Below are 26796 nucleotides of genomic sequence, written 5' to 3'. Positions count from 1 at the left end.
AAGGCCTTGGTGATCGGGATAGGGATATTCACGAATAAGTAAAGGAATTTGGGTAATACAACTGTCTTCGCTATGGCTGTTTGTCCCGCCATGTCAGCTTAACCCACACTGGGACACGGTCCTCCAGCTATTCCATATACCTGCCAAAGTTGGCTTGCCACAGCTCTTCAACATTTCTATTGACCAGGCTACCTCAATATTTAACAGGGCCAGTGGCCCATTGGAGTGGCTATTCCTCTGTTAAAGGGAAAAGTGTGACTTGGCCCAATTTATATGTACATCAGAGGCCTCCAAATCTTATGATTTTGCAAATCAGTGGGCCAAGGTTCTTCTCGAAGCCTATGACATAAAGGGTGATATCAGCTTATAAAGATATGAGGCTGCGGGTTGTGAAGCCTAGCCCTTGATTGGCGTGGTGTTGGCAGATTTGTGCCGCTAGGGGCTCCATCGCAAGTAAAGGAGAGAGCGGGCATCCCTGCCTCGTGCCACTAGTGGTCGGAAAAGGGTCTTTCATTTTTCAATTGTGGTGCACTCGTTCTGAGGGCAGGGTATAGAGAAGACTAATTTGCCATTGAACCAAGACCTTTTCTTCACAGCAGTGGGAAAAGATACTCCACTCCAGAGAGTCAAAGGCTTTTGTGGCGTTAAGCAAGGCACCCCCTGCTGGGGTTTGTGGATGCAAATAGTGCATTACTGCAAATAGGGTTCTGAGGTTGTGGGCTGTGGAGCGGCCAGGAATAAAGCCAGATTGGTCAGGTCTGATCATCACTGGAAGCAACAGTTCAAGCATGCTCGCAAGTACCTTAGCAAATATTTTATTCTTTATGTTGATAAGAGACAGAGAGCGATCTGAGTCGTATTGATTAGCCAATTTGCTTGGTTTAAGGAGTGTGAATATTATGGCTCCCACATCTATGGAGAAAGGTAGCCCACCTCAAGGGCGTCTTGATAAAGGTCTAGGAGTTTGGCGGCTAAACTATTGAAATATTCCTCATAGAAGGCGGCAGTTGATCCATCCAGCCCCAAGGCCCTGTCTGGAGGAAGACTAGCGATTGTCTGGTGTATTTATGGTACAATGATGGGAGAGGATAGGAATTCCCTATGGTCATCTGATAACCAGACCAATTATACGGCGTCTAAATAGGCCTGTAGAACTGCGGGTCCTGCTATCTGAGTGGCGGAGTAAAGATGGGCAAATAAGTTGGCCATAATCTGTAGAAGGTTTGGGGTGGAAGGCCGATTCCGGCCTTCTGCATCTAAGAGGTCCAAGATGTAGGCTGAGGCATGAGGCCTCTAGAGCAGCCTGGCCAGAGTTTGGCCAGGTTGGTCACCCTCGCCATATTTGCGATCCTGAGATTCTTTACCTAGGAAGAGGGTCTCCCTCTGTACCTCTTCCTGATATGCAGGCATCTTGTCGCATTTACTGGCCAAAGTGTCTGGGTCGTTTGTGATAAAAGTGGGCTTCCAGTGTAGAAATTACTGATTCGAGTTTTGAGATCGACTGGATTAAGTATGCCGTGTTCCGCGCATAGCTGCTTTGAACGCATCCCAAAGCATGTCTGGTGAGTTCACTGAGCCAGTGCTCTGTTTTAAAGTATTCTTGGATAGCTGCGCGCATCTCCTCTTTAAAGACCATATACCCAAGAGCTATCCTTGGCAATCTCCACAAGAATGCCCACAGGAGAACATGGGGGGCTGGAGAATTAATTTAACTGATGCTTGGTCAGAGGGTGTGCAGCAGGTGGGTGACCATCGACCGCCATTGCAGCTAACCAATAGTCAATTCTAGACCATGCTTTGTGTTGCAGTAAGAAGCATATGCCTTCGCGCATTTCCTGGTGCGTGTCACTCCAAATATCAGTGAGGCGGTTATCAGTGATTATCGTAAATAGTGCTGTGGCTGTGTGAGGGTGGGGCGCCTGGAACTGCCGGCTCTATCTAGTATGTTGTCCAGCGGGATGTTTAAGTCGCCGCACCAGAGCACTGTCCGTGGGCCGACACTGGATATTGGGTACCAAACCTTAGTGAAGAAATCAGGGACATCAACATTGGGCCCTTATACAGCAGCGAAGGCTTATAGGATTATTGGAAATTGTACCTTCTAGTATGACATAACCGCCCTCTTTGTCGCTAACACAGTGGGTGGTTTTCCAAGCCAGGCCCCTTTGTATAAGGACACCGATCCCTCTTGCCTGGTTGGAATAAGTCGGCGAGTAGGACAGCTCCCACCCCCTGGTGAGTGATGCATGGAGAGAATTACTGATTACGTGCGTTTACTGAAGCAGGCAGATATCAACTTTGTCTCTAATCAGGTATGCGTGTACTAGATGGATCTTTCTACCGTCATTTAAACCCCGTACATTCCATGTGATGAGATTAATCGTGGCCGCCCTATTCATCGTTTTAATGGGGACAAGTGGCTGCGTCCTGAGGAGGTTGCCATGTTTCATGTATAGTGATGAGTGCTGTGTCCCAAACAGTTAGCAACAAATGATATAGAATTTGTGCATGTCGCTTAGCCAATGACTTTGAAAATGCCTTAAACAGTCCCATTGACATCACCATTGCCCCAATCCATCCACCACCGCCCCCCCTCCGCCCCCCCGTTAGGTTGTGTTACCCTTACTCACAACATTTACAGCTGGGAGTTATCCGTTGGGGCAGTAGAGCCTCCGAGCTGTCTACCCACCATAGAGGCTGGGAGGCTGCGTAACAGCATTAGGAAGGGACCCTTCGCTACTTGGCACACCGCAAACCAACCTGTGACTACAATCAAACATTTCTGTTGGTGAAGCTGTAGCATAATTACCCGGCATCATCACATGACGACAGAAAAAAAAGCATGTTAAAAGAAACAAGGCACTTGTCATCTCAAGCAATACTGAAACTCATAAGCTACAATGCATCTTTAGGAATGGCCCATTGCTAGTCTTTGTCGCTCAGTTGTGCATCCGTTGGAGAGCATGGCGAGCCAGCCTGGGATCAGTTTGGTTTGGCCTTTTGTTTGGCAAACTTGAGTGCTTGCTTCGCATCAGTGAAAGTAAGTGTTTTACCTTTGTTCATAATTTTGAGTTTGGCTGGATACAACATGGCAATCTTTATATCTGCCTGATGCAGCATCCATTTGACTGGTAGAAAGTCCTGCCGAGCCGTGTGCACTGCATGGTGAAATCTGGGTAGAACAATAAGTTATCTCCCTTATATTGGATTTCTCCCCATTCTCTGGCCTGTCTAAGGACCATGTTGCGGTCCTTATAGTTCAACAGACGGGCCACAATAGACAGGGGGGGAGCTTCTAATGGCGGTCAGAGGCCTGTGACCTGTGGGCCCTTTGGCACAGAACTGTCCCCAGTTTTCATCGTCCAAAGAGATCTTAGCAAGGTGTCCACAAAATCCTCCATTTTAGAGATTGCATCGTGAGTGATCCAGAATTCACTGCGGAGATTATTGAGCCCCGAACGGTCTTAGAGGTCTTCATTCTTGAGTTTTATGAGTTCCAGTACCTTGTCCATGCGAAGAAGTTCCGTTGTGGTGCCTGATTGTAGTCTGATTCCGATATTTGGGATTCCTGGTGATCGAGCGTAGTATTGTGGGCATCTACTCTGCTCTTCACCGGATCTATGTATAAGAACAACAGTAGAAGACCCATAAACCTCGTTGGGATGGGTGTGTCGTGTAAGCAAAAACAATTCCCAGCAGGTATCATGCAAAGACAGTTTCAATAATGTATGCAATATGCATTACACAAAGGAAGAAACCAAGGAGTCATTTGAATTTTTTGAAAAAAGGCAGTATTATTCACCAAGAAGCAGAAGGGAATGGTCTTTCACATGACAATACAGTTAAAACAGCACTGTACAGAGCAGATCATGTGACAACCCAGTGGCACTTGGTGCAAGGTGCTATATACAATTGGTGATAGTGATGGTGCAAGTGCTAAAGTGAACAGCGTGATTGACGCATGAACTAAAGTATTAACATCAAATAATAGCTCCACAAAAACAAGTTGTAATCACTTAAAATAAGATTTGTCAAAAATTGAACAGGAGCACAAAACGTGATATGCGTCATATGATTCAAGCTGTGAAGTCGACGGCGTTTCGATCCCCTTTAGTCGGGATCGTCATCAGGACAGGGTTGTCGATGGAACCAGTGCTGTGGGCGAGAGAAGGGCAATTTGAGCGGGAGACCGAGGACTGGGGCATGGAGTGAGGTGGGTAGGTCGGTGGGTGAGTGGTCAGGTATAAGTATCAGAACAGTGAAAGTCTAGATGTGGATGTGGCGTGGTGGGGGTGGGGGCCGGAGCAGGGAGTAGTTGGAGTGTTGGTTGGGGGTGACTACGGTAAGTGTAAATGTCAAGAGTTGGACAGTTGGAATAATATAATTAGCAGGTGAAACAATAGTGTAAGGGTGATTCAGGAATTCGACTAATTAGTGCGAGGTAAGAACTCCCACACCACCCAATTCTTACCTCGCACTAATTAGTCGAATTCCTGAATCACCCTTACACTTAAGGTGGGCTAAGTGTGAGGTCCACACGATTTTTCAGAAATAGTTATCTTTGTTATGGCATATCTAGGAATTCTGAACACTAATATGTCCACTTTCCACAGGAAGTGGTCATATACGGGGCGTATTAGCCCTAAAGGTAAACAGCCCATTGTGTACAATCCTACACTCCCCTAACACCCCTAAATTCAGTATTTAGGGAAGTCCCTGGCACCACATCCTGATGACCTAAGAGAGGACACTGAAAAGCCCCAAAAGCAGAGAAGACAGAAGAGAGTACCCAACTTGGCCTCAGCCCAGTCGGCCTCTCTGCATCACTCATCGAAAACTGCACCAAAGTAGACTCTTTCTGCAGCTGTGACTCCAAAAACTTGGGAGGGCTGCCTGCCTTCGAAAAAGACTCTAGACCTCCTGTGAACAGCCTACCTGTTCAGCAGAAACTCCAAAAAGAAGACTCTGAGGCCTCAGGAACCGCCAAAACCCAACACCTGAAGCAGCCACTACACCATTCGCCTCTGGCCCAAGTTGAAGTGGGCCAACTGTGCCATCAAGGTTCCCCTTCCGACCAGAGCTAGAGTCCATCATGGTTTCACCCCTCCTGAATTCCCCGACATCGCCTGCAGCCTCTGCATGCAGGCCCCCTCAACCACTATTGCTCTGGTAAGGAACAGCCCGACACCTAAAGACACCTCTGCACCCACCGCCCCTTGGCGTGGAGAAAAGGACCAAAGGGGTTCCCCATCTCCAAGCATCGCAAGGCTTGAGCCCACTTGCTGGTTCAGACCGACTGGCCTCCTGGCCAGAGCATGCAGCCTCTTTCCGTTGTGACCGATCTCCATTGAAATACATTGGGCTCCCAATGCTGTTCTGCAGCCAGCACCGACCGCCCTCATGCCTCTGGTGGTGTTCTGTTGGTGCTACCTAGCCCACCTCTCACCTTAACTCCTGGAAATTGGTCTTGGAAGGCGTTGTTCCTTATGTTTTCAGACTTTGTCTTCCTTCCATAGAATAACATTGCAGAACTCCGAATTTACACTGTTCACTTCGTGAAAAGAATTTATATTTAAAAACTTACTTACCTGAACGATATTTCTCTAATGGCCTACATATATAAAGATACTTAACATATTTATAAATTGGTGTAGATCTCCTTCATGAAACGTGTTGTCATGCATTAACCATTGTGTGCATTTGCAAATTTCTTACACTCCTCTGTATTAAGCCTAAGACTGCTCGACCAAACTACCCCCTAACAGAGCACTTTGGGATTGCATAACCGGCCCTGTCAACCAGTAAGGGAACCCATGGAATCTACCAGTAGATCAGATTAATGATATATCACATAAAGAGCCAACTTTCTACTACACTGCTCTATAATTTGATCTGAATTTAGCTATATAGAAGCCATGGGGTTTTATTTGTTGGTTGGTAAAGGAACTGTCAAAATAAGATATACAGAGAAATCTAGAAGGTGCCAAGAGCTCCTGGGGCCAAGATGCAACCACAAAAATTGCGAGTAATGATTAATTATGTTACAGCAACACGCTTGATTCCTAACCAGCTTCTCTTGGAGCTATATCCATCTTGACAAATTACATTATAACTCCGATCTTGCATTTTGCTCCTTTCTGTGAACTCTTTGCACTCTCCCATTTTGTTTTACGTTTTGCAGATTGAACACAAAGCTTCTTTGATGAAGCAAAAAGATGCACAGTGCCCGGCTACATTTTTTTTGTGATGCCCCCTATTTAGATATAAGGATTGAAACGTCCGCTTGGTCAAGTAGACATCGGGTGTTGCAGATTGTGATGGTTTATAAGATGGTCTCATTTCATTGGATATTTTAACTTCTTTTCAACCTTAACTACTACCTGTTATTTGCTGTACTCTCCATACTTTGAACCAACATTGTTTATGCAACCATTTTTGTATTAATTGTTTGCATTTACCAAGAGTACAAAGCAAAAAAATTTAGTTTTTGATTGCAGCAGTTTGAAAACCAATTGCATTATATAGTCGGATCACATCTATTTAATTGGTTTGTTTATAGAATTAACTGTGCTTCAAAAAATTTATTGTCACAAATTTCCTTCGAATGAAAATAACTTCAAATGGACTTCCAAAATAATTTTTTGTAGGAAATGCACAGTCCATTGTCTTCATGAATTCTATAGTAAATGACCCTGGTTGAGATTTTTTTTGTTGCTCATCTAACTTATTGACCCATATCTTGGGCTATGGGATTGCCCTGTTTTATATCTCGTCCTGGAGGATGCAGGCACACCTTGTGGTGCTGTTTAGCTGCCTGACAACCTCCTCATAAAGGTCTACATGAGAAAACGGTTTAATGGTGCGCTACGAAAGTACCACCAGCAAAACTCTGAAAAGCAAGGGTCTATTAAGTGGATGACACAATGATAAAAGGAAGCCACTCACCATGTGCAAAAATTAGCATACTTCTTTGTGGAAGCAAAAAACAGACCTAACAATTGAAGATTTCATGGGTACTCCGATGGGAGGAATGAGTGAAGAGTTGATAAAAAAAAATTTTTTTTTGGGAAGTAACAGTATTTTGATTAGACTATGTTGAAATTAAATACAAATTATATTTATCTTTTCTTTATCAGAAGCAAATTATCGTGGATCATGTCACCTTCAAAGAGGATCGTTTCAGGCCTTCCCTCGAAGAGCGTTTGGAAAGCATCATTAGTGGAGCAGCCCTAATGGCGGATTCATCGTGTACACGTGATGATCGTCGTGAGCGTATAGTTGCTGAATGTAATTCAGTTCGACAAGCCTTACAGGATCTCTTATCAGAGTACATGGGCAATGTAAGTATTACAAATGTTCTTTTGCTTTGTTTTTTGTTACTTGAAAGCTTTTTGCAACTTCTTTCATCTCCAACCATGCCATCTCTTTAGGACATTGGAGTCTTTCCTACTCCTGCCTACCATGGACATCATCACATAATCCTCTTCATTGCCATGCACCTTTTACCTTTGGACTTGCTGAACTCCCCTCTGAGGTCAGGGAGTCTGCCAATTGGTCCTTCATAGAGGTGCCTGACAATACCAATTTGCCTTGAACCACACATGCCTCTTTAAAAGAGGTACAGAGGTCATTATGCCTTCGAAGCAATGGAGGTCTCTAAATCCGTGACTGCCGCCTTTAGTCTACATGTTTCTCTGTGTTGTATCATAATAACTTGTTTCCAGTGTCTCTTATCTCCACTTGCCCAGTTCCTCATCCATTTTCAAAGATATTGGTTCACATTTCCTGGTAGTGTTGGCTCCATCAGTGATATTGTCACTGCTGCTTACCGAGAATGTCCTGCGCTGGACAGTAATTGCTTCAGAGGAAATCGGTGAAATCTCATAAAATGCCATTGTCAATTGTAAAACCAGAATTCAAACAGGACTCAGAATTTCGTACGGCAGGCATGAATGGTTCTAGGTGCTGATTTATTTTTAAGAAGGCATGCTAAATTATGGTTAAAAAATAAAAAATAGTATTGATAGACAGACTGCACTGAAAGTCAAACTGTGTCAAATGTCTCAAATTTTCGGGGGGTAGTTGGATTAACAGGTAAATTTCAGGTGGGAAATACAAAATGGTCACGGAGGCAGCTGTGTTAGTCACTGTAGATGTTCTGGTAGTTCACTATTGATATTCATAAATGTAGGATACTTGTGGTTAATGCGGGCATTAGCTCGGCTATCTAATTTAGAGAGCTCCATTATTTTGTGTCTAAAACACTAGTGAAAAATAAAATGAAAAGCACAGGTTTAGCCAGCTAGCCCCTTAACTCTCCATAGCCCCCAAAGAAGCCTTCACATTTACCTTTAGGATCATTGCCCCTCTTGCTTACTGTTATGGAAGGTCTAACGTTAAACTCTCCTGGTTTGCCTGTTACATATTGTGATTTCAGAAGTTGCCAAAATTACCTGCGGCAAGGCTGAAGCCATCATTGATTTTCTGGACATTTATGCATGTACTCAAGCTTTGGGCCCTGTGATACTATAGTACCTGGCCGTTCTCCAAACCTGTTAAAGGTAGACTTTTAATTGAGGATGATCAGAAACCCCTTTATCTTAACTGAAGTGGTGAACAATTATGCTGGGGATATACTTCAGAATCCACCTTGGGGATTGAACTTCCTTTACACTTCTGAATAAGGCAGCACAACCTTTTATAGTTTTATATGCATTGTTGCCATTATGTGCAGTTTGAGCCATGTTCTTCCGTGTTGGTTTTCACTCTGCTGATTAAAAAACACTTATTTCCCTACTCCCAATTACAGGCTTATTGACACATGCGCACATGCTGCCCATCAATATTCTTTTGCCCCATCCTTCCAAAACCATAGTTGCGTTTACTAATCTAAAAATGTATATTTCTTGACAGGCTGGAAGAAAAGAAAGAAGTGATGCCCTCAATTCTGCCATTGACAAAATGACAAAAAAGACTAGAGATTTGCGTAGACAAGTAAGTAAAAAAGAATCTGGGCAACGGAGATAACTAATGTTTGCTAAACACGAAGCAATTTTTTGAGTACATGAGTAAAACTTGAAAATGTGATCTGTGGCCTTTGTTGGATAAGTTTGCAATGAATTACAAACACCTTTTCCAGCTAAATCTTCCTAGAGTCCAACTTAGGTTTCCAATGTACCCTAGTAAACCGTTCATAAAAATCTGGATGTTTTGCAGTATTTTTCTCTAATGTTTATCTGAAAGAAACATAATTGGAGAAAAGGATTTGAGTAATAGATTTTGTGAAAGTAATGGAAAAAGGAAAAAAGTATTGGTACATGTAGCAAATGGGAATAAAATGTTTTTTTTATTTTATTTATTAGCTGCGTAAAGCTGTTATGGACCATGTTTCGGATTCATTCTTGGAAACAAACGTTCCTCTTTTAGTATTAATTGAAGCTGCCAAGAATGGGAATGAGAAGGAAGTTAAGGAATATGCTCAGGTCTTCCGTGAACATGCCAATAAACTAATTGAGGTAAGAAGAGCAATAAAGGTTTATTTTGTTAAAAATCAATTCAGTACTATAATTTCGGACCATGTTACAAAGTGTGCTAATATGGTACAGCACAATTAATTTATTTTAGAATAAAAGTGCATCTGATACACCTACATTTATACCTTTACATATCCATATTACTGAAAGTCTGGGATGTACATGGGCAGTAGCAGAGTTCAGGACATAAGTTAACTTGGAAGATGTAAACTGTGTGAGTGTTTTTAATTTGAATATTAGTCTTGTTTTTTTGTATAGTTTTTAAAAAATAAACATATTTTTTTTAAAAAAAAACCTGTTTGGCAGAGATTGTGAAAAACGTTTTAGCGCAGTAATGCATTTTACCAGTCTACTTTCTTTGAAAGCCAGCTATTCGCTCGCACACCTGCTCCACCTGTGTATTGTTAGTTTCTTTACCTCTTATTGTTGATAAAGATTTTATATTAAAATGTACATTTATCAGCCAATCGTTTCCCACATAAATTCTGCCACCACCTCTACTTCCCTCCCTTTTTATATTCCTTCCATCATAGTAGCTCCCTCCTTCCATCCATCATAATAGCTCCCTCTATCATAAAACCAATACATCTCATTGACTGAAAACATAGTGCCTGAAGAACCATAACTGTTTATTTTTTATTCCCCACAAAAGGTTGCAAATTTGGCTTGTTCCATCTCGAACAATGAAGAAGGTGTGAAACTTGTTCGAATGTCAGCCAGTCAACTTGAAGCACTGTGTCCTCAGGTATGAAGCATACTACAGCTAATCCAAATGTACTGTGTGAAGAAGAATTTAAGTTCATATAGAATAACTGTTCATCTTCCTTATAAAGTTGGTGTTAGTTTAGAGATTGTCACTTTTGCTGTAAATAACTTTTATAGGTGTCTATCATTTTTTTTTTTTAATATATTTTTATTGCAGGAATTAGCAAATTGTTACATATTTGACCAGCATTATAGATCAAACAAAATCAGTGGAATGCAACCCTCCGTCCCCCAGCAAGTATGTACCCTTACACAGCCATTCAGCCCACAACCCAATGGTCGGGCGGCGAAATCCAATGGGGGCTCAGCAGGAAGTCGAAGCTGGTCCGGATGATCCACTGTCCGTCATCTGCTTTTCTAAACAAGCCTACAAAACCAAAAGAAAACCCCTTCCTCAATACACTATAAACCAAATTAACCCCTGCCCAACCCCGCCATCAGTGCACGGCAATAACCGCAATAGGATCTGTGAGAGGACCCATGAGGATAGTAACAGATCTGTAAAGTGCAATCGCCTATCGGGACTCGGGGCGAACTGCTTCCTCACTTTCGGAGTCGCTGGGGGCGCAATAATCCCTGAGGGCCTGCACTAATGTCTCCCATTTCAGCGCTGCCTCCTGTGCCTTCTCGTTATGCTGTCTCCTGGCTAACTGATACCTTAGCGTGCTTTCTCCCGCTGCCCATTTCAAGAGTTCGCTGTGCCATTGGCCCCCCGTCGGACCAGCCCGTGCCTTCCAGTTCCTGGTCACCTCTCGTTTAGCAAGGAGAAGCCCCAAATCAATGAATTTACTAGTAATTTTGTTTTTGGGGGTATGTGGAAACCAGTGTAGGAGTCCCACTGCCGCATCAACCGATAAGGATCTCCCTGTCACCTCCTCCAGGGTCTTCCCCACTTCCATCCAGTAGGAGGACAATCCTGGGCAGGACCACAACATGTGGAGGAGGTCTGCCTCCGGCGCCTGGCATCTGGGGCAGTCCGCCGAGCCCGTAGCAAAATACTGTTGGATTTTCGCCGGGGTCAGATATGCCCTATGGAGTACGTAGTAGTGGACCAATTGAAAGCGGGCGTGGCGCGTGCCCTTCCAGGCTCGCCGCACGAGTTGGGACCAGGTCGTCTCTGGGATCTCCTTACCTATGTCCTCCTCCCAACGGGTTCTTAAGGTAGTGAGGGGGGCCAGCCCCTCATTGATCAGTCTACCGTAGAGGCAAGTGACCGCCTTCACCGTACCCGCAGACATCATGACGTATTGGCACACCGGAGACGTAGGGGGTTCCTCCTGCCCGTGCTTCCAGTGCGCCTGGATCGCTCGGACCAGGGCCGAGTGCAATAGAAAGTCGCCACGAGGAACCTCGAAGCGATCAATGGGCTCCTGAAAGGGCAAAAGCGCCCCGTCCTCGTAGAGGTCACCTACCAATTGTAGGCCCGCGTCCTCCCAGTCCGCTAACCGTGACCAATCGCCGCCATGGGGCAAGGCCGTCAGCATACCCAAAGGTATTTCGGGCGCATACGGTATTCGCAATTGGCCCCGGGCGTGGACTCGGTTCCAACACAGGCGAATGGTCTTCTCCTCCAGCGACAAGTCCTGTAAGGCCAAACGCTGTCGCAGCGCTATGAAGGAGAGAACATGCCTGGCCTTCCCCGTGCCTCTCCTGTCCTCCGGGCCCCGGAATTCCCTGGCGATCTCCTGGGTGAGGGTCTGTAGCTGCGCCGCCAAGTAGTACTTTTCAAAGTCCGGCACCGCAAGCCCACCCTCGGCTTTCGGCCTCATCAGGGTCTTGAGGGCCACTCTTCTGCGGCCCGAGCCCCAGAGGAATCCGACCATCATTGACCGTAATAGTCTAAATGTGGCCGGCGGGACCCAGACCGGTAGCGCCCGGAAATAATACAGCAACTGGGGGAGCGCCACCATTTTGAGCAAAGCGATCCGCCCTGCCACCGAGAGCGGTAGCGTAGCCCAGAAGTCCATACTACCCCGTAGCGCTCGAGTGCTGCGAGCAATGTTCCCATCCAGGAGGTCAGATGGTTCATGGTAGACGTACACCCCCAGGTACTTAAAGCAGTCAGGTTCCCATCTAATCTCTCTACTGATAACAGGGCTAGGTGTTGTGAGAAGGTGGCCTGATATGCAGTGCTCACTATTCTAGTGAACACTATGTATCAGTCCAGCAACCCTTATTGATGATTGGTTGTAAGTCAACCTTATAGACCAGCTATCCTAGTAGCGTGGATACGAGCAGTCTAAGGCTAAAGACTCGAGAGGGCGCGTTAAGCCAGCTGTTTACCACACATATACCCCTTGAATACCAAGTGAAAGGACACCACACAAGTGTTATGAAAATAAACAGTTATTTATTTAAAGATCACAACAGCCCTGTACTCTTTATGAGGACAGGGTACTAAGCACAAACCAAAACTCTTACAAAAATACTTAAGTTAGCACAGTATATACAAATGCCCGAGGGGCACGGAAAACCATATACTCTGAAAGTGGAATGCGAAATTCCTAGCAGGTAAGTACAGTACTAATAGCTTTTGGAATCGCTAGGACTTGACTAGGGAATCGTTAGATTACTTCTAGGAGGCCTAGGGGACTCGGGTGCAGTGTGTGCACTCTCACGCGAGATGCGGACAAAAGTCTATGGTAGCTAGGAATTAGAAAGTTAGTGTTCTCGGGCGAACCCGACCTGGTAGGGAGAAAACGAAAGTAGATTCTGACCCTTGGATAGTGAGGCTATGCTGGGGCACCGAAATGCCGAAGTTACCTAGCCCAGGGGCTGCAGCTGCATAGGTCTGAAAAGACGTCGGGAATCCTCGTAGACGGACCAGGAGCCGGAAGAAAAGATGCTGGCCGGTGACCAGTGAAGAAAGTTCAGTTGGATCCAAGCCTGGATCTCGAAGATAGATGACACCTGAAAGCAGAGGGGACCAAGTTCGAGACTACTAGCCAGTAGTCAGTGGGCACCAGGAGGGCACCGGATGGTAGCCACCTCGACAAGGTGAGTGGGTGACGCTGTAGCTCGAAGATCTCGCGGACCAGGAGGCGTTGTCGGCGACCAGGATGGAGGATCGAGCTGTCCCACGAAGTTAGAAGCTGTCGGCGTCGCTGGACCCAGGATTGGGCAACAAAGCCTTGGCAAATTCAAGCCCACGCGGTGGACCTAAAATGGCGTCTGGAGTGGACCAGGAGGGTCCGGGGTGCCTCTCTTCAAGAAGGAAGCAAGGGCCAGTCTGGAGCAACCAGACCAGCAGTCGTGAAGTCGTTGGGCGTCGTTCAGAAGGCCACAAGCCAGCCGGCTAGTAGCCAAACAACGCGGTGCACAGCAAACAGCAGAAGGGCCCCACGCAGATCGTGGAGATGCAGGGAGGCTGACCTTGGGTGCTGGAGCTGCGCAGGGTCGGGGCTTCTCGGACCCCAAAGCACTCACCAGTGGAGGACACGGTGGGCTTGCAGTAAAGATGTCGTGCAGTCTTGGCGACCGTCGGTCCCTCGAGGTCTCGTCGCACTCACGGTTCTCAGCTTGGCTGTAGAGGTGAGTAGAGGTCAGAGGTGCCAGGGAAGCCGGGTCTCGTCGAGCTGGGTCGTCGGATTCGTGATGAAGGACTTGCAGCAGACCGCAGTGTTCTTTAGGATGGTGCCCGCTTGATGCAGGGTGACTACTCCTTAGCCACAAGGGAGAATCTTGAAGAAGAAATCGTGAAGTCCTTTCGAAGAAAGTGGTATCTTGATTCCAAAGATGATCTAATTTGAACAGGGGGCCCGCTCCTATCTTTATACTAAAAAAAGGGGGCTGACCCGGTGACTAGGTCCTGCCTATGGGTGGGACCAGGAGGGGGGTGGTTACACCCCTCTCCCCTGCCGGACTTCCCCAGGCCAGGGGCTGGTGTGCCCCTGGAACTGGTTCTGACTGGCCTATGCGTAGTGAGCACCGGGGTGCCACTCAGCAGTCACCTTCCTGAAAAGCCCTGCCTACCCAGGATACACAAAACCATGTCTGGGACGGTGCTAGCACCGCCCCTGACAGGAAACCCTTTGTCGAGGCTCCCCTCACTGGAAGGACTCCCAGCTGCAGGGGGTCAGACTCGTGTCTGTGGTGGCAGCATCCATTTTGTGGAGCTGAGGCTTCAGTTAACTTTAACCGGGGTTCACAGTTACATACATGTCGTGTCCCTCTAGAAGGGTGGAATGCTAACCCCGTCGCCAGAATTGGCGAGGGGTTAGTATTCCAATTCGTATGACACCTTACTCGACATGTTTTGATAAAGCAATACCAAAGTTAGCATTTAACCGCGAGGATTATAATGCACTTAAGAGTATATGGTATGCGATATCATGGAACAGCTATTAGGACTTGGTTCCGCAAGCTGCAGACAGGCTCAGCTCATGCCAGAGCACCATCTCACACGATTCCAAGCACTCTGCCTTCAGGATTGTCAAGGCCTGCCATAGGAGTGACTGATAGGAATCTGTGTGTCCATTTTAGGGTTAGGTATAGGTATACTACACCTACAGCAAAGGGTGATTACACGACTTTGCCCCAGCTGTCATGCAGCCAGTTGTGTCAAATTTAGGAGGCCAGCCAGGGGTGGCATAATACATGCTGCAGCCCCTGGCAGCCCTGGGTACACCCATGCCCTGAGTTACAGGGTCTGATAGGGTGGCCCAGTACCAATTGGAAATGCACCTAGGGTACATGGAATCCATTTTAAAGAGAGAGCAGTAGGCCTGGGTCCTGAATGGCAGGGTCCCAGGTCGACTATGTCCAAAACCAGCTAAAACACAGGGCAAAAAGTTGGGGGCAACCATAGTCAGGATGTACCTTCCTACACAACCCCCCCCCAAACGAAAGGAGATAAGGCTATCCTTGTCCAGGTAAGCCTCTATTACCTAAGTGGCCATATAAGGAAGTACCAGCTCTGGCTTGGTTTCCCCCTGTGTCATGGTCCACTAGGCAACCCCTCACCCTAAGGGTATCTGAAGGTCTCCACCATAGGGAATCTCTGTCTCTGGTGTGTCTTGGGAAAGCAAAAGGCTGATGCTGGGATGGAGTACTGAAGTGAGGCTCCTCTACCTTTGGGCTCAACTTCCTCCAATCACCATCCATCATATGTGCCTTTCTTTCTTTAGCTGAGATGCACTGAGCTCTCAGGGTCAGCCTCTGGCTACCTAAAGCGGGAGGCTGAGTCCCTCTGTTTGGCTTACTGGAGGGACAGGTCAGGTCTGGGGTTTTTAGGCCCCATGTTTGGCTGTGCCCAACAGTGTCCAGCTGTGGGAGTTCCCTAACTACTTTTAAGGGGGATCCCTCAGGAGTCTGACTTATTTTCACTTGGCTAGGTTTACCAGCTTCAGTGATCCTAATCTGCTGATTAAGGGGTTCTTTTGGACAGGGGGCCCTTTGGGGTCCACCACTGGCCTCCCTGACCTCTTCAGCCCTGGGCTGACTGAGGCAGGGTAGAGAGGTGCAGGTTACCTGCTCCAGACTGGGTCCCACCTGGGAAGGGTCCACTGCCATCAGGGGCTCTGCCAGGCTAGGCCTGACTACCTCTGGGGCAGTTCCTTCAACAGGGGTAGAGTCAGTTCCCTGAGGAGGCTGGCTCTCACCTAGTGTCTGGGAGGGGGAAGACTCTTCTTCCTCCTCAATGCTCTCTGGTTGAGTGGAGTGATCCATTGTTTCAGGCTTCACAACCTCACTATCTGTTTGAGTAGAGGCTGAGACCATTTCAACCTTGCCAACCTTTTCAGGAGGGCACTCAGTTTGTGTTTGGGCTGTGACTGTCACAGCCCTCCTATCCTGTTCTGAAAAGTCTGTCTGAGCCTGGGCAGTGGCTACCACTGCCTTTCCAACCTTTTCAGGGAGGAATGGTGCTTGGACTGGGGCTGTAGCTATTACTGCCCCACTAACCTGTCTGGATAGGCCTATCATTCTGGAATGAGTTTCTTGTTCCACCTCAGCCCATGCTGAGAGTTCCAGGTCATTCCCCAGTAAGCAATCTACAGGTAGGTTATCTGTCACTGCCACTCTCATGGGCCCTGTGACATTACCCCAGCTGAGCTTGACTACTGCCATGGGATGCCTTCTTTTCATTCCATGAATGTCTGTCACCTGATAAGTAAAACCAGGGGTCAGTTGAGCAGAGGGGACCAGATGGTCACTCACCATGGTGAGGCTGGCCCCTGTGTCTCTGAATGCCTCAACTTTCTGACCATTCACTAAAACTTCTTGTCTATACTTGCCCAAAATGTGGGGTCCAGTAGTGAAGTTGGCAAACCCCATGCCAGTCTCACAGACAAGAGTGTGGTCAGGGAACCTGGCTAAGCCATAGTCCTCCTGATTGCCCAAAGTAATGCCCACCACATTCTTGGGGGCACTCCCACCACCTGGGGAATTACCACTAGTGGTAACAGGAGGTTTAGGAGTATTACCTGGGGGTACATTTCCCTTATTGCCATTTTTAGGGCAACTGGCATCACTTTTGTAATGGCCCACCTGTTTACAGGTATGACAATACGGTTTCTTTTGCTCTGAAGGAGTGTTCTGGGACCCCCCACCCTTGTTGGAGTTTTGGGGCCCTTGGGAAGTCTTCTCTGTGGATTTGTCCCCACCCTTCTCTTGAGGCTTGGTTGATTCCTTTTTCTGGTCACCACCCTGGTTTTTAGGCCTAACCCTGGTTCTGACCCATTTGTCTGCCCTCTTACCCAATTCCTGTGGAGAGGTCAACTCAGAGTCTACCAGGTGCTGATGTAATAGCTGGTTCTGACAATTATTTAAGATTTGCTCCCTCATAATTAGATTATACAATCCTTTAAAATCAGTAACCTTACTACCCAGTAGCCAGCCTTCAAAAGCCTTAGTGGCACAATCAACAAAGTCAGTCCAATCTTGAGACTGAGTTTTCTGGGTGTCTCTGAACAGCATCCTGTATTGTTCAGTGGTTAAACCAAACCCATCAACCAGTGTATTCTTCAAGATTTGGTAATTGTTAGCATCCTCCACCCTTGTGGTGAGGAGCTTATCTCTACCTTTACCATCAAAGGAGAGCCACAAGATAGCTGCCCACTTACTTTGGGGAACACCCTGCACAGTGCAGGCTCTCTCCAAAGCAGTAATCCATTTGTGGATGTCATCCCCTTCTTTAAAGGGGGGCACTATCTTATTCAGGTGCTTTGTATCAAAACTCCTTTCCCTATTGCTAGGTTTATTGCTGCCACCAGTGGGAACTAGCCCACATAATTCTTGCTCTCTAGCAAGGGCAAGTCTCTCTTTGGCCAGGGCAAGTTCTTCCCTTTCAATCCTCAGTTTGACTGCCCTTTCTTCAGCTTCATACACTCTCCTCTTAGGGGAAGACATCCCTCTGTGAGAAGAGTTGAGAGAGCCATTGGTTCGAAAGGATCTGTTAGAGCCTCTTGATAGAGACCTAACTCGTCCATTCCCAATGTTAAGCTGACCTGAGAGTGGGCCCAGGGGTTCCCCAGTACCAAGCTCATGTCTGCTTAAGTTGGACCTGGTTAGTCTAATGACTTCTACCTGTCCCTTGTCTGCCTCATCCCCTGATACCAAATCATCATCCTCATCCTCAGCATCATCTGCTTCCTGGAGGGGATGGCCCTGGCTATCAAAGGGTCCCTGTAAGGAGGGCATACTTCCTTCTGGATTAGAAGGGTCTGGGTTACCAGCCCTACTGGAATCATAAGCCTCTAGGAGACCAATCAGAAAGGAAGTGGTGGGGTTAGACCCCTGTTTTAGTTTCCTGAGAGTACACACTTGTCTCATCTCATGGAAGCTAAGAGCAGTATATTTAGAAGGGACCTGTGGAGGGTCCACTGACACAAGGGGAGACTCAGAGTTTCCTCCTTTGTCTGACATACTGTTTCTAGTGTGGTGTAAGTGATGCACCTACCTACACTATGTGTTACCTACTGATCCCTTGCTAGAGTTGCAGCCAAGGTGTGCTAAGCCTTGAGGAGCTACAACAGCTGGTTCAGTAGAACTCAGAGTATTCTAAGCTTTAGTTATATGTACCTAACAGTACTTATGTGATCTTTCAACAAGATATTCTTAGGATACGTGTGGTAAAACAACAGCAAGCTCAAATCCCAACCGCTGCTCACCAATGTGAGAAGGTGGCCTGATATGCAGTGCTCACTATTCTAGTGAACACTATGTATCAGTCCAGCAACCCTTATTGATGATTGGTTGTAAGTCAACCTTATAGACCAGCTATCCTAGTAGCGTGGATACGAGCAGTCTAAGGCTAAAGACTCGAGAGGGCGCGTTAAGCCAGCTGTTTACCACACATATACCCCTTGAATACCAAGTGAAAGGACACCACACAAGTGTTATGAAAATAAACAGTTATTTATTTAAAGATCACAACAGCCCTGTACTCTTTATGAGGACAGGGTACTAAGCACAAACCAAAACTCTTACAAAAATACTTAAGTTAGCACAGTATATACAAATGCCCGAGGGGCACGGAAAACCATATACTCTGAAAGTGGAATGCGAAATTCCTAGCAGGTAAGTACAGTACTAATAGCTTTTGGAATCGCTAGGACTTGACTAGGGAATCGTTAGATTACTTCTAGGAGGCCTAGGGGACTCGGGTGCAGTGTGTGCACTCTCACGCGAGATGCGGACAAAAGTCTATGGTAGCTAGGAATTAGAAAGTTAGTGTTCTCGGGCGAACCCGACCTGGTAGGGAGAAAACGAAAGTAGATTCTGACCCTTGGATAGTGAGGCTATGCTGGGGCACCGAAATGCCGAAGTTACCTAGCCCAGGGGCTGCAGCTGCATAGGTCTGAAAAGACGTCGGGAATCCTCGTAGACGGACCAGGAGCCGGAAGAAAAGATGCTGGCCGGTGACCAGTGAAGAAAGTTCAGTTGGATCCAAGCCTGGATCTCGAAGATAGATGACACCTGAAAGCAGAGGGGACCAAGTTCGAGACTACTAGCCAGTAGTCAGTGGGCACCAGGAGGGCACCGGATGGTAGCCACCTCGACAAGGTGAGTGGGTGACGCTGTAGCTCGAAGATCTCGCGGACCAGGAGGCGTTGTCGGCGACCAGGATGGAGGATCGAGCTGTCCCACGAAGTTAGAAGCTGTCGGCGTCGCTGGACCCAGGATTGGGCAACAAAGCCTTGGCAAATTCAAGCCCACGCGGTGGACCTAAAATGGCGTCTGGAGTGGACCAGGAGGGTCCGGGGTGCCTCTCTTCAAGAAGGAAGCAAGGGCCAGTCTGGAGCAACCAGACCAGCAGTCGTGAAGTCGTTGGGCGTCGTTCAGAAGGCCACAAGCCAGCCGGCTAGTAGCCAAACAACGCGGTGCACAGCAAACAGCAGAAGGGCCCCACGCAGATCGTGGAGATGCAGGGAGGCTGACCTTGGGTGCTGGAGCTGCGCAGGGTCGGGGCTTCTCGGACCCCAAAGCACTCACCAGTGGAGGACACGGTGGGCTTGCAGTAAAGATGTCGTGCAGTCTTGGCGACCGTCGGTCCCTCGAGGTCTCGTCGCACTCACGGTTCTCAGCTTGGCTGTAGAGGTGAGTAGAGGTCAGAGGTGCCAGGGAAGCCGGGTCTCGTCGAGCTGGGTCGTCGGATTCGTGATGAAGGACTTGCAGCAGACCGCAGTGTTCTTTAGGATGGTGCCCGCTTGATGCAGGGTGACTACTCCTTAGCCACAAGGGAGAATCTTGAAGAAGAAATCGTGAAGTCCTTTCGAAGAAAGTGGTATCTTGATTCCAAAGATGATCTAATTTGAACAGGGGGCCCGCTCCTATCTTTATACTAAAAAAAGGGGGCTGACCCGGTGACTAGGTCCTGCCTATGGGTGGGACCAGGAGGGGGGTGGTTACACCCCTCTCCCCTGCCGGACTTCCCCAGGCCAGGGGCTGGTGTGCCCCTGGAACTGGTTCTGACTGGCCTATGCGTAGTGAGCACCGGGGTGCCACTCAGCAGTCACCTTCCTGAAAAGCCCTGCCTACCCAGGATACACAAAACCATGTCTGGGACGGTGCTAGCACCGCCCCTGACAGGAAACCCTTTGTCGAGGCTCCCCTCACTGGAAGGACTCCCAGCTGCAGGGGGTCAGACTCGTGTCTGTGGTGGCAGCATCCATTTTGTGGAGCTGAGGCTTCAGTTAACTTTAACCGGGGTTCACAGTTACATACATGTCGTGTCCCTCTAGAAGGGTGGAATGCTAACCCCGTCGCCAGAATTGGCGAGGGGTTAGTATTCCAATTCGTATGACACCTTACTCGACATGTTTTGATAAAGCAATACCAAAGTTAGCATTTAACCGCGAGGATTATAATGCACTTAAGAGTATATGGTATGCGATATCATGGAACAGCTATTAGGACTTGGTTCCGCAAGCTGCAGACAGGCTCAGCTCATGCCAGAGCACCATCTCACACGATTCCAAGCACTCTGCCTTCAGGATTGTCAAGGCCTGCCATAGGAGTGACTGATAGGAATCTGTGTGTCCATTTTAGGGTTAGGTATAGGTATACTACACCTACAGCAAAGGGTGATTACACGACTTTGCCCCAGCTGTCATGCAGCCAGTTGTGTCAAATTTAGGAGGCCAGCCAGGGGTGGCATAATACATGCTGCAGCCCCTGGCAGCCCTGGGTACACCCATGCCCTGAGTTACAGGGTCTGATAGGGTGGCCCAGTACCAATTGGAAATGCACCTAGGGTACATGGAATCCATTTTAAAGAGAGAGCAGTAGGCCTGGGTCCTGAATGGCAGGGTCCCAGGTCGACTATGTCCAAAACCAGCTAAAACACAGGGCAAAAAGTTGGGGGCAACCATAGTCAGGATGTACCTTCCTACAGGTGTGCCTCTGCGAACCGGGAAAAGACCGGTCTTAGCCCAGTTCACCCGAAGGCCCGAGACCTCCTCAAACGCCGTGAGCGCCGTCGCAGCTCCATGCAGGGCAGCAACCGGGTCCTCAAGGAAGAGCAACAGGTCATCGGCGTACAGCGAAATGTAGTGTGGGCCCGAAGGTGTCCACAAGCCTTTATAATGGGCTCCCGATCGGAGTAGCAGCGCCAGTGGCTCCACCGCCAATGCAAAAAGAAGCGGGGATAACGAACAACCCTGTCTCGTGCCTCTCTCCACCGGGTATTGTGAGGAAATCAGCGGGCCTGCCCGAACCCTGGCCGATGCCGAGGCATATAGGACCGTGGTCCATCTGATGAAACCCTCGCCAAGGCCGAACCGCAGTAACACAGTGCGCAGGTAGTCCCATTCCAGGCTGTCAAAAGCCTTCTCCAAATCTACCGATAGGACCACCGGGCACGCGGCGTCCACGAGCGGTTCTCCCAGCAAGCGGAACAACCTACGGATGTTCATGGTCGTGTTTCGCTTGGGGATGAATCCAGCCTGGTCCTCATGTACCAGGGAGCTCATGTGACCTAGCAACCTCGAAGCCAAGATGCTGCTCAGTATTTTATAGTCGACCGTCAGCATTGATAAAGGACGGTAGGACGCCGGATCGGACGAGTCCCTTCCCGGCTTGAGGAGGGGAACCACTAAGACCTCGCACATCGAGCCGGGGAGCCGACCAAGCCTCTTCGCCTCTCTATACACTATCAATAACCTTGGTGCTAGGAGATCAGCATAAGCTGCATAAAATTCAACAGGAAGGCCGTCTAGGCCCGGGGTCTTATTCCTCGCCATCTTTTTAATGGCGCTGCGGATCTCCCCCAGTTCTATGTCGGACCCCAGGGCTTTCGCTACGTCAGGCTCCACTGTTGGGAGCTCCAGGGGTCGTAGATAATCATCGAGCAGGTCAGGGTCTCTGGCAGACCGACTGCGGTACAAACGTTCGTAGTAGTGCAGGTAACAGCTCAGAATCTCAGGCTGAGTGTATACTTCAGTCCCGTCCGCCATGCGCATGGACGTCGTCAGTGAGGCCTGGCGCGTAGGGTTAGCTAGCCATGCCAGCAATGCGCTCGACCTATCCCCCTCTGCGAGGGACCTAACCGTATAGGCCTTGTAGTCGAAACAGCGCAGCCGCTCGACCGCCGCCGCCACCGCCTCCTTCGCCTCTGCCGTGCGTTCCTGGAGTTCAGGGCGCCCGGGGCGGCGGAGTTCCAACTCACGGAATTTCCGATCAGCTGTATCTAAGTCGTCAAGGATAACTCGCCTCATGCCCACCTTCTTGGAAATGCAGTAACACCTCACCACCACCTTAAAAGCGTCCCATTCCAGCGCCCTCGAGCTCGCAGTGCCCCTGTTGGACGCGAAGTATTCCGAGATCTTATCTCCTAGGTCCGCTTTGAATACACTGTCCTCAAGGATCTCGGGACGTAACTTCCAGGTGGGCACCGCATGCACCCCAGGAAACCAGCGAAGGTCCAGCAGGAGGGGGTTATGATCTGAGATGGTCCTGGTCAAATATTCAGACCGGACCGCCGCTGAAACCAGTTCAGTCGAGCCCAGAAATCCGTCCAGTCTAACGTGCAACTCGTGCAGGCCCGAGAAGTAGGAATAGTCTCTAGTGTTGGGGTGTTGCGCCCTCCAAATATCCGTCAGACCCCAGTGCGTGTGCCAGTCTCTACGACCTTTAGCCACACGGCGGACCGGAGAGTCAGGGAAAGGCGGATGCGAGCGGTCGGTCTCCACATCCACTACCGAATTGAAATCCCCACCGAGCAGGAGGGGCCTCGGAGAAGAAGTGGGCCAACGAGCCCGATAACCTGGAAAGGAAGGCAATCTGGTCCACATTGGGTGCGTAAACACAGCAAACGTTTAGGTCCCTCCCCCCAAGAGGGCCCGAAACGGCCACATAGCGCCCCTCCGGATCCACCACTGATTTCGTGACCTGGAAGGGAGCCCCAGCTCTAATCCAAATTAGCGACCCCCTGGCATACGCGGAGTACGAAGTGCAAAAGACCTGCCCTCTCCACCTACGCTGTAGCGCCGCCCCTTCCGCCTTGTTCAGATGGGTCTCTTGCAGCAGCGCCATTTGTACCCCTCTACGCACTAAATAAGCGTGGACTTTGTGACGCCTAGACATGGTGTGAAGCCCCCGCACGTTCCAAGTAATACATTTCACATTAGCAACATCAGCCATTGTCCCATATTGTTCGTGCAAAGTCTCCCCATCTGGGTCCCAACAAAGAAAGAGCAACAATCAACCCAGCACTGATGGCGGCCATTTTCCCCAACCAAAACTCAACAACCCCTATTCGACCCAAACCCCTGCCCACCCTCCCCAGAACAGGACCCAAATAGCACCATCTAGTTCCCATCCAAACCATACCCTCAAAAAAAAAAACCCTGTCCCCGACTAATCCTGCGGTCGCCACCGTAGGAAGGCCTTAAGGGCCAGGTGCGGGCTGGGCGTTGGCAGTGGGCCCTCGATGCTCTGGCTACCAGGACTAAAGCAAGCCCAAAACAGTACAAGAAACCCTCAGGGCTCGAGCATGGCACCCCACCCCCAATTCCCCGGGAGTCATGATCAATCGTCGGCTCCCGCCACCCCCGCTTCGGGCCCCCTCCCAAATGGATGCAGCTCACCCTGTCAACCCTGTCCATCCAGAAGGTCCTCAACCGATTTCGGTGTGATCACCGGAGTGTGGACGCTATCAGTCACCGATTCCTCCGAGTCCGTTGGTACCCCCTCGTCACCAGGGTCCGCTTCCTCTTCAATGGTACCGTCCCGTGAGCCAGACAGCGCAGATAACACTTCCAGCACTCCCTTCCGCTCCGTCGATGTCTCCGCAGTTGAGGGTCCACCTGACCGGCCACGGCGACTCCGAATCCTCTTGGACCGCCGTCGCTGTCCCGGCTCCGCCGCTAGCTGAGATGAGGAGCCAAAGCCATCTTTTCCGGCTCTATAAAGTTCAAGCCAGGTACAGACATCCTCCGGGGTATCAAAGAATTGAGTCTTGTCATCGACAATTATGCGGAGCCTTGCAGGAAATAGGAGCGAGTATTGGATGCCCTCGCTCCGGAGCTCGCGCTTGACCGCCAAGAATGAGAACCGCCTGCGTTGGGTCTCATAGGTGTAGTCCGGGAAGATGTTCACCTGGCTGTTCGCAACCTTGAATGGGCCATTATGTCTGGCGGCATTGAGGATGAGGTCTCTGTCCCGAAAGTGCAATAACTGTGCTACCACCGGTCGCGGGGCACGGCCCTGTTGTGGTGGCCTCGCTGGGACTCTATGCGCTCGCTCCAGGGTGTAGAAGGAGGATAGACCCTCCGGGGCCACCGTGTCTCGGAGCCAGGCTTCCAAGTAGGCCACCATGTCGCCATCCTCAATCTTCTCCGGCAGGCCCACCACTCGAATGTTGTTTCGCCTGTTACGGCCTTCCGCATCTTCCGCCCGCTGCTCCAGGGCAGTAATCCGGGATAGGGCATCCTTCATTGTCGCGGCCAGGGTTCGCTGCGCCGGCTCCAAGGTTTTCACCGAGCCCTCCACTTCCTTGACCCTATCCGAAAGCTTGCCGTGATCCGCTCTAAGGAGGCCCAGGCTCGTCGCCACTTGGGCAATGTCCTGCTGGAGGGCCGAGCGTGTGGTCGCAATCGCCTCTAAGACACGGTCAAATTGTTGTTGCAATGGTGCGCCACCAGAACTCTCCGGGTCTCCACGTTCCTCCTTGTCCGGGGCCTCCGAGTCTGAGGCGGCTGGGGTAGTCCCCTTGGCTCCCCTTGGTTTCCCCATGTCGCAGGAATCGCACAGTGTGGACCCAGGCAGAGGCACCACCGAGTGCGGGCGTCGGCTATGTCTCTCCCGGTTGTCGGTCTTCGGGCCGAGGGCCGGTGATCCCCGTCTCCAGGACCTGTTGGACCTCCACAGCTTCGGCCCGCGCCACCACCACGTCGTCTGAGGGCACTGAGGCGGAGGCGTAGACAATCGGCGCCAGGTCGGCAGGCCCGTTTGGTTGATGAGGACCCGGAGCGAGGGTCACCAACACCACCGGAGACTTTGTGGTGCCAAGGGGCTGTGCCTCCCATGGGAGTGGGTCGATCGGGGAAATGCAGCCAAGTGCGGCCTAGGGAGTCGGCGCCGCGGCCAGGGCCTCCAGGCGTTCGTGTGCCGAGATCCACTATAGTGAGGGCATCCGACCATCTAGGAGCGATCCCCGTTGCCAGAGTCCAATCGGGTCGATACCCAGACCCTCATAACGCAGGGAGATGAAAAGGTGGAGGGTGCGCTATAGCTAGCGATGCTCCTCCAGTCTAATGGTCCCGTCCAAAGGGACAATGAGGTCCGGGCGCCATGTTGGGTCGCACTCCCCGGATCCACAAACTTCGATTTTCCGCCGGATCACCTCATGTTCGGGCTGCGCCAGGTGCCCCGGCAGGTCCCAGTCGGTCCGATCAACAGTTTGCGGGGGTTAGGGTGCCCCACGGCCTCCGATTTACAGGATAATCCCGGGCTCAGTCCCGGAGCCGAGCTCTCAGGCGACCATCGCCATCGGCGCCCAAGCCACGCCCCCTATAGGTGTCTATCATATGAGCAGATCTATCTGTACAAATTTAACTTTTGTAACATCAGATAACTACATTTTCTCATACCAATTTGTCCCAGGGTACTCTGAAGAGTGTTGTTGCAGCTGTGTTTTGCACAATTTATTTGCTACTCCAGACCCTTGAGTGCGTGACTTATCGCTAACAGTGATTCATTTTCGATTAGGTTATTTGTAAATTGAGATAAAGAGCCCAGTTTCTAGAATAGATATTTTATCGATATTGTAAGTTAACCCTATAAGTTTCTCCACGGAGGCCAGGCATTCTACCCACTCACTTCTCCTTTTCTCCCTTCCCTTTTCAAAGGGTTGCTTCATTCACAGAGATGTCGACGAATAGCCCTGAAACAGTTGTTGTTTGTTCATTGCAATGCTTAATAGTTGAACGTTTTTCTGGCACAAGTCAACCACTTCCCTCGTTTCTTTTGGCAATCCGGTATTCTGTAATTTGGGCTGTCTTTCCTTGTGAGACCTGTCCATCCTCTCAAGACTTCAAGGCAGTAAAGGTGCTACAGTACAAAAGCGTTTTTTCAACAGTGATTTATTTTGAGTTTTGACCTAGGGACAGCTTTTGCTGTTTGATAGCCTTATGGAATAAAAAAGAAATCCTAAAACGTCTCGCCAGTAAAAAGATGGACAGCCATTTCAACTCAATTATTGGGAAAGCCAATAAAACTAGGACTTAAAGCATGCAATGGCCATTACTCATCCGATTTAGCTGGTGCATGTACTTTCAAGAGGCTAAATCAATCAAGCAGACTATGTTGCATTATGCTAGATCTACAACTCTGACCACATATGAGATACATGATGGTCTTTTAGAAGAATAACTGGGACCATGATGCCCTCCATCTCGTGATGAGAGGGTATTTGCTATCCTATTCCATCGAATCAATCACTGCATATTATAGTGAGAGGAGTATTTCTGACAACAGTCTGGCAATAAAATAGTACTGGGTCAAAGGTCAACTACACCTTATGTCACAAATCTATAGCAGATGCACTATAACAAACAGG

The 26796-nt window shown here is 49.1% G+C and overlaps 1 protein-coding gene across 1 annotated transcript in view; it reads left to right on the top strand.

Annotated features, from left to right (window-relative positions):
• Nucleotides 1–26796, top strand: part of CTNNA1 (catenin alpha 1) — a 391106-nt gene that overhangs the window by 143297 nt on the left and 221013 nt on the right. Inside the window, exons 7-10 of the mRNA XM_086931448.1 lie at nt 7137–7340; nt 8914–8994; nt 9363–9515; nt 10186–10278. Coding sequence (XP_086787574.1) covers nt 7137–7340; nt 8914–8994; nt 9363–9515; nt 10186–10278 — 531 coding nt within the window. The remainder of the gene's footprint in view (nt 1–7136; nt 7341–8913; nt 8995–9362; nt 9516–10185; nt 10279–26796) is intronic.

The sequence above is a fragment of the Lissotriton vulgaris genome, chromosome 7, assembly GCF_964263255.1.
Source record: "Lissotriton vulgaris chromosome 7, aLisVul1.2, whole genome shotgun sequence".
Classification (NCBI taxonomy): Eukaryota; Metazoa; Chordata; class Amphibia; order Caudata; family Salamandridae; genus Lissotriton; species Lissotriton vulgaris.
The sequence above is the reverse complement of the archived record's forward strand: the minus strand, read 5'-3'. Positions and strand labels throughout refer to the sequence as shown.